Genomic DNA, 8021 nt, shown 5'->3' with positions numbered 1-8021 from the left:
AGTCTGCAGTATGGATTACATCTCAATATAAAGAAGACAAAAATCCTCACAACTGGACCAATAAGCAGCATCACAATAAATGGAGAACACATTGAGGTTGTCTAATATTTCACGTTGCTTGGTTCTACAGTCGACGCCAATGGAAGCAGCAGTCAGGACATTAGACGACGTGTAGCACTGGGCAGGTCGGCTGCGATGGAACTCTTTCAAGTGCTGAGGAGCAAGGTTGTCTCCTTGAAGACTAAGGTGCCCCTGACACAAGCCATGATATTTCCAATCACCTCACATGCATGTGAAAGCCGGACAATGAATAAGGTAGACCAAAGAAGAGTTCATGCTTTTGAGTTGTGGTGCTGGCAAAGAATGGTGAAAGTACCATAGACTCCTAAAAGAACTAACAGATCTTTCCTGGAGGAAGTGCAGCCGAAATGCTCCTTGGAAGTGAGAATGGCCAGACTTCATCTCACCTACTTTGATCATGTTGTCAGAACGGACCATTCCCTGGAGAAGGATTTCATGCTTGGTGAGGTAGGGGGTCGACGAAAGAGGGGAAGGCCTTCAACAAGTTGAATTGATATGGTGGCTGCAACAATGGGTTAAAGTATAGCAAGGATCATGGAGCTGGCATGGAATCAGGCGGTGTTTCGTTCTGCTGTGCATGGGGTCGCTATGAGTTGGAAACAACTCGACGGCACCTAACAACAACAGAGTGCAATAAGGAGATTAGATTTTTTGGGGGGAAAAATTAGTAAATGAGTACATTTTGGGCTTGTTGGTTAGATGGCAGTGAGCTGTCCAAGTAGAGATACCTAGGTGTTGGTTGTATATGTCTTCATATTTGGTGGCTTTGAATAGAAGGGATGAATGGATGTGACTGCAGACAAGTTTGTAAGTTTGTTGGCAAAAAGTCAAAGACATCTGTTTTTTCAGTGAACTTAGTAGGTAAGTCGTCTACCTAAAGGTGCCTATTTGAAGTTAATGAAACCTCATAGTTGGTGATTTTCTTTTAGCTGTGTTTTTTTGTTTTTTTTTTTTTAACCTTTAACTTTTTATTGTGATTTTAGTGAAAGTTTACAGAGGAAATTCATTTTCCATTCAGCAATTCGTACACATTTTGTTTCATGACATTGATTGCAATCCCTACAATGTACCATCAATCTTGTCACTGTCTCCCAGTGTTCCCATTTGCATTTGTCCTTCTTTTCTGTACCTTTCTGCCTTGTTAGCTTTTATCCCTGGGCAAAAACTGCTTCTTTCATTGCCAGTTATTCTAAGGAGTGGGTACCCCTCTAGTGATATTGTTTACCATATGTTGTTGTTGTTGTTGTTGTTATGTGCCATCGAGTCGGACCCGACTCATAGCGACCCCTCCTTGGGTTTCCGAGGCAGTATCACTAGGGAAGTAGATTGCCCCATCTTCCTTCCGAGGAGTGCCTGGTGGGTTTGAACACCAGCTTTCTGGTTATCAGTCAAGTGCCTTAGGCACTACACTACCAGAGCTTCCAAAAAAGTTCAAGACAATGCTAGATAACCTATAACTCAACTGTACAACACATTTGCACTTGAACAGGGTAAGGTAATCCTGTTTTATCTTTAGGGTTTTGTTGTTGTTGTTGTTACATGCTGTTGCGTCGAACCCGACTCATAGCGACCCCTCTTGAGTTTCTGAGGCAGTATCACTAGGAAGTAGATTGCCCAACCCTTCCTTCCCAGGAGTGGCTGGCGGGTTTGAACCGCCAGCCTCCTGGTTAGCAGTCAAGTGCCTTAGGTATTACGTTACCAGAGTTCCCTTAGGGTTTTAGAAAATATAATTATGTGACTAGTATATAAACTGTAAACAAGTTTTGCTCTATTTAAACATCTTGAATAAACTGCTTGATTCTTAAACCACCTCTAAATATCTAAACTACAGATTCAGATCATTGATATTAGAGAATTCGTATGTTTTTTTGCGAAAGCTGAGTTAACTAATTTAGGATTATCATTGTTACAATGCAACTGTGAATTGTGGTGATGGGGACTGCTTGTTAAAATAGGAGCCACTGGATACTAAGGAATGACAATAAAGAAAAGCCATGTTTTTTATCAAAATATTCTTTAGGCAAAGAGGGATAATATTTAAATAGAGCTGTTTATTAAGTTTTTTTATAGATTTTTTTTTTTTTTTAATTAATCGATACTTACTGCTAAAAGACAGTTTTCTGTTATTTAAAACATTTTAAACCATTTAGACTTCCTCCCCTCTCCAGTGGAGGCGCAGTTAAGTTCTGTTCATGTCCTGCTGACCTTTTTCTCTACTTGATAGAGATGGCTTTGGCTGGTGGTAGGGAATGGGGCTTACTAAGTTTTTGTTTTTATTTTTCATTTTTCCATTTAATTTTTTGAGTATGCAAATGATACAAAAACAAGAAATAGTAAAAGGTTGCAATGAAGTTTTCTGCCCATCCTTTACTCCCACCTCCTCAAACCACCACTTTTAGTTTCTTATGTATCATTCCAGGGTTTTGTATGCTTTTTTTATACAGAAGGTAGCAAGTATATTATATATAATGCTTGCCTTTTGCCTTTTGATTTACAAAATATCTTGATGATCTTTCATAGTAGTAATTACAGAACATCTTCCCCCCCCTTTAAATTTTCTTTTAACATGTACATAATGTTTCATTGTATAATTGAAAATTATATTAAAATACCTAATTTGCCTTTTTTATTATTATGAGTGTGATTTGAGTATTATTTCTTTAGTTATAAAGTTATTTTTCCTTTTCTGTGTACTGTCTGTCCTCTGCCCATTTTTCTGTTGAGTTGTTAAATGAGTTGCAGATACTTTTCCTGATTTGGGATATATCTGTTGACTTTGCTTGTGATAGGTTTTTACTATGCACATTGTTTTTTTTTAATTTTCATATAGATTTTTCAGTCTTTTATGGCTTCTGGATTTTGAACCATAGTTAGAAAAACTTGCCTCTCTTCAAGGTTTTAAAGGAATTCTCCAGTTGCTTTTATCTGAGTGTTTTCTGGCATCTTTTTTAACATTTAAAACTTCGATCTGTTTGGAATATTTTTTCAGATGTCTTTCCGCCCTCTTTCCCACCAAAGATTTTCTCACTGTTTTGAGGTACCACCTTTATTAACTACTCTTACGTACTTGAGTCTATTTCTGAATTCTTTTATCTACTCAATTTGCTTGTCTATTCATAAGACAGTATCATATTCTATTACTGAAGTTTTATAGTATATTTTAATACCTCTCAGTGACCATCTCTCATTGCTCTCCCTCCTCCCAATTTTCTTTACTATTTTTGTTTTTTAAGTTTGCAGGACCAGGCGACATCTTTTTCTGTGTATAACTATGAGTCAGAGCCAGTTTAGGAGCAGCTAATAACAAAATTCACATTGGGGAAAAAAGAAGCAGTCCAACTCTCCATAAAAAGTCTTTATTTTGGAATCATATTAGTTTTCTAAATTAGGGACAGTTGACATCTTTACGAAGATGAAGCTTCAAGTTTAAATAACTTTTCTCATTATATAATAGTTTTCTTTTTCTTTTGTTTTTCCTAGTGGTGTCACCGTTTTCTTTTCATATTGGTGATACTTCAGAACTGGAACCATATTTACATGGAGGCATAGCTGTTCAAGTTAAGACTCCTAAAATATTTTGCTTTGTAAGTATTTTTCGTACTGTGAAAAATAATTATTTACAGGAAGAGAATGGCGGAAAAAGAAGGAAAGTAATAAAATACACAGTTAAACAAGTACCAAGCAAGAAATTAATTAAAAGGCTGAACAGATGTTATTATATATTTTTTTAAAATTGTTAACTCATTTTGAGGAAAATAGGAGTACTTGGATGGTGCAAACAGTTAATGTGCTCACTGTTTACCAAGAGATTAGTGGTTTGGGTCTACCAAGAGTTGCCTTGGAAAAAAGGTCTGGTGATTTACTTCTAAAAAAATTAACCATTGAAACCCTTTGGAGCACAGTTCTACTCTGACACCCACATAGGTTTTCCATGAATCAGAGTCAGGTTGAAGGCAACTGATTTGATTTTGGTTGAAGACAGTGAGGTCTGTCTAAGGAAGTAAATTGATATCGACCAAAACAGACAACCTTTAAAATTTTCTATTACTAGTGTGCCATGTTCATATACTTGAGGTATATAAGATTACTTCAGAGGAGCTAAAGCATCCTGAGTCACTAAAGAATTTATGATACTACTTACAATTTTCTCTATAAAAGGAGACATGAAACTAATGTATTTTAGAAAGATTTAGAAAAGGTTTAGACAATGTTTTTATGTCTGTTTCCTGTAATTATTTTAAATTGTATAAATCATCTGAATGAGTAATTATAAAGTTATAGTGGAGTAACCATGTGTATACATTTCAACAAGTTTTCTTCCTTAAAGGAAGTATTTCATTTTTCTTTCATGCTTGTTAATCTAGAGTTTAAATTTAATTCAGTTTTTTCTATTTCAAAAACATTATATATATTGAAATGTGAAATAATTCCTATAAATCTCTGGCATTAAAAGGAAAATGCAAATAGCCAAATGGAATGTAGAGACAACTTGTGTGAGGGAACTAAGGGGTCTTCTGCTGCTTAAATCCTTAGACCAATTCTTTATATAAGCTGTTTGTTTAACATCTCTGTTTTTTCCTTCCAAATTCTCAAGGTTTTAACTTGCTTACCTTTTGTTTTCCAGAACTATAAACAGATAAAGTACTCTACAGGTTTCTCCAAGCTAGTCAAATCTGCCCCTGCACACTTCCTCTTGCCATCATCTCCGAGTTGTTAATTGGATAGTTGATGCCTCAAATAAATTTCAGATTGGGTGGGGATTTTGGGTTTGGGCTATTTTTGTTGCTGTTGTTGTTTATTTGGTTTTTGTTTGTTTTTTGCCTTTATACAGAAAAATTTACACAGAAATTTTACACAGAAAGATTTAACTTTGAGTATTAATTCAAAGCTTGTCAAGCATCACAAGTCTTAGCAACTTGATACCATGAAAATACAGTTACTTTTGGGTTAAAAACATAGACTTTTTTTGAATATACAGATGTTTTCATCAATTCTTTACAAATAAGTATGGTAATAAGGCAAGAGGAAATGATAGCTATTTTATATTTTAATTAAAACATATTAGCCCAACTCTATGTGTTTCAGACCTTTGGGAATGATCTCTTGCTTTTAGTGCTCTGACATACAATGATATATTTTGGCAGACTGAATAATCACTTACCTGCTCTGAAATTATCATTTTTTTCTATTAGGAATCATTGGAGAGGCAGATAAAACATCCGAAGTGCCTTATTGCGGATTTTAGCAAACCTGAGGTAAATAAATACTTGACAGGGTTGAGAGAAACAGCAGAGTGAGGGATGGGGATTGGTAAGTGATTATTAAGTTGAAATGAGGTTTACTTAATAAATGTTCTACTCACATATCTAAATCAGGCATGTGAGAATTGAAAATGGGAATTTGAATTATGAAAACATGGTAGAAAATAGGAAAAAGTTTTACTTTTGTAATGATTTGCTGGCATTGATAATTAAAAGATGATTTCAGTAATTTCTACAAAAATAACTGTATTAAAGGATTTTCTAGACCATATAGCTTTTATATGATACCTATTTCTGATGATTTACTTCCAAAAAATTAGCCATTGAAACCTTTTGGAGCACAATTCTAATCATACACATGGGATCCCTCCCACGGCCCCCCCAAAAAAAAACATTGGAAGTCGTATTTTTTTGTTTTAACTCACTGGATATAATTTTATAGCATTAAATATATTTATGATAAGGGAAGCAATTAGATTTAAGTTTTGAAATTTATAAATTGATAAGTAAAAAAGATTTAGGTGATGTTATATAAATATTCTGTTGCTCTTATACAGTTGATTTTACTATGTCATATGTAACTTGATAAAAACTAATCAGACCACCTAAGGCTGAAATTTAGATAATACCTTTATGACAGGTAGTTTTCTAAGCTTTGGATTCCTCGGATGTGAAATAGAGATTAATAATAGGGCAAAACTAATATATTTATCATAAGGATTAAAGTAAATAATCTTTTTAAAGCACTTAGTACATTGTCTTTTTTTTTCAATGTTCTAAATAGGCACCGTTACAGATTCACACAGCTATACTTGCCTTGGACCAATTTCATGAGAACTACAATCGCAAGCCATATATTGGGTAATGTTTGTTGCTTAAAAATAACTTTTTTCTTTATTTTATAAGCAGTATCCTAGACATTTTCCTACTCTGTTGAAGGCTTTGAGCTTTTTTAAAAAAACATATATGCCTTTTTAAAACAAAAAACTTTGAGAATTATTGAATTATTAATCCACTATGTATTTTTCCTATCTGGCCTATTGATATTAAATCATATGTACTATTGCAAAATTTTTTTACCTTGTATATATAAAATTATTGATATACTATCCTTAGGTAAGCCAATCGTAGCATGATTTTGAAACAATGTGTTAAATTTATAAGCCAGTTACATTTAAGTCAGTGAAGCACTTTGTGCTATTTTCACAGTTACACATTCTTTTTCATCTCTCTTAAATTTTAGTTTTAAATAGAGTAACTATGACAATTGAGAAAATAGAAATCTGAGTGCTTTGTTTTGAATCCTAGATGCCAACAAGATTCAGAAGAACTATTAAAACTAGCAACATCTGTAAGTGAAACCTTGGAAGAAAAGGCGAGTATTCAAAGTTATGGCCATCAGAATTTTGTTCTTTCAAATCTATAATTTTGCAGTTTATTAACTCATTGACACTAGGCAAGTTGCTTGACTTAGGTTTTCTTTAGTTTATAAATCTATAAAATATGATATGAACAGTAGTGTCTATCTAATAGGGTTGTTGTAAATTTTTAAGTAGTATAATTTTATACAGTACTTATAACCATATTAGACAGATAGTAAATAAACTGTTTACTGTTTTTGTTGTACATGTTAGATTTATTCTTCTTTATCAGTCTGTTCCAATTTACTTGATTTATTAACCCACTAAAGTCTTCCACTTTCCTATAATTCAGCCCTTTTACGCATTATATATTCACATACCTCAATTGTATTTTATATTTCAAATTTCGACTTGAACATGTCGCCTAGAAAATATTTTTTCATGTTGTGATGCCAGTATCCACCAACCAAAAGTTTCACGTTAACAGTTATCAGTGTAGCAGTGTTTATGTAATTACTTGAAAATGTTACTGTTTTTTGTCCTTTATAAAAATGAGAAGGAAAATGAAAGCCCTAATATTAAAGGTATAAAGCTGTGATATCATATTTTATATAATTAAACAAAGAAGGTAATAATAAATGTACTGAAAACCGCAAGTCTACCTGTTAAAGCATGTGGAGTGGTTAGGGACAATAAAAAGAATGCATGAAAAGCTTGAAATAGGTTAATTGAAGACCAATTAAAAGGATGTAATTAGAGATTTATCAGTTTCATTGAGGAGCTCTGGTAGCATAGTGCCTAAGGCAATTGAGTGCTAACCAGAAGGCTGGCGGTTCAAACCCACTAGCCACTCCTCGGAAGAAAGATGGGGCAGTCTATTTCCGTAGTGATACTGCCTGGGAAACCCAAGGAGGCGTCGCCATGAGTTGGATCCGACATGAAGGCACATAATAACAACAGTTTTATTGAGGTGTATTTTACGTAAAGTAACTTTTACCCTTTCTAGGTGTAAACTTAGAGATACAATATTCTGTACACAGTGAATTTGAAGTATACAGTCACATCTCCACTATTACAACCAAAGTATAAACATTTCCGTAATGCAAAAAAAATCCTTTCATGCATCTTAATCCTCTCCAACCTTAAAACCTTCATTAAATCCTGGAAGCCAGTATAGTTCTGCATTTTCCAGACTGTCATTTAAACAGAATCATGCAATATATAGCCTTTGAAGTCTGGCCTCTTTTATTAAACATGATGAATTTGAGTTTCATTCATACTAATTATGGTATGTTCATTCCTTTTTTTTTTTTTTTTG

The 8021-nt window shown here is 33.8% G+C and overlaps 1 protein-coding gene across 1 annotated transcript in view; it reads left to right on the top strand.

The window, feature by feature from the left end:
- The window catches only part of UBA6 (ubiquitin like modifier activating enzyme 6), a 147272-nt gene that overhangs the window by 70229 nt on the left and 69022 nt on the right, over window positions 1-8021 (top strand). The window contains exons 10-13 of the mRNA XM_042781213.1: window positions 3562-3665; window positions 5274-5336; window positions 6127-6203; window positions 6651-6717. Coding sequence (XP_042637147.1) covers window positions 3562-3665; window positions 5274-5336; window positions 6127-6203; window positions 6651-6717 — 311 coding nt within the window. The remainder of the gene's footprint in view (window positions 1-3561; window positions 3666-5273; window positions 5337-6126; window positions 6204-6650; window positions 6718-8021) is intronic.

The sequence above is a fragment of the Orycteropus afer genome, unplaced genomic scaffold (assembly GCF_000298275.1).
Source record: "Orycteropus afer afer isolate SDZICR_OR568_19922 unplaced genomic scaffold, OryAfe1.0 scaffold00098, whole genome shotgun sequence".
In the NCBI taxonomy this organism is placed as follows: Eukaryota; Metazoa; Chordata; class Mammalia; order Tubulidentata; family Orycteropodidae; genus Orycteropus; species Orycteropus afer.
This window is presented reverse-complemented; position numbering and strand designations above follow the sequence as displayed.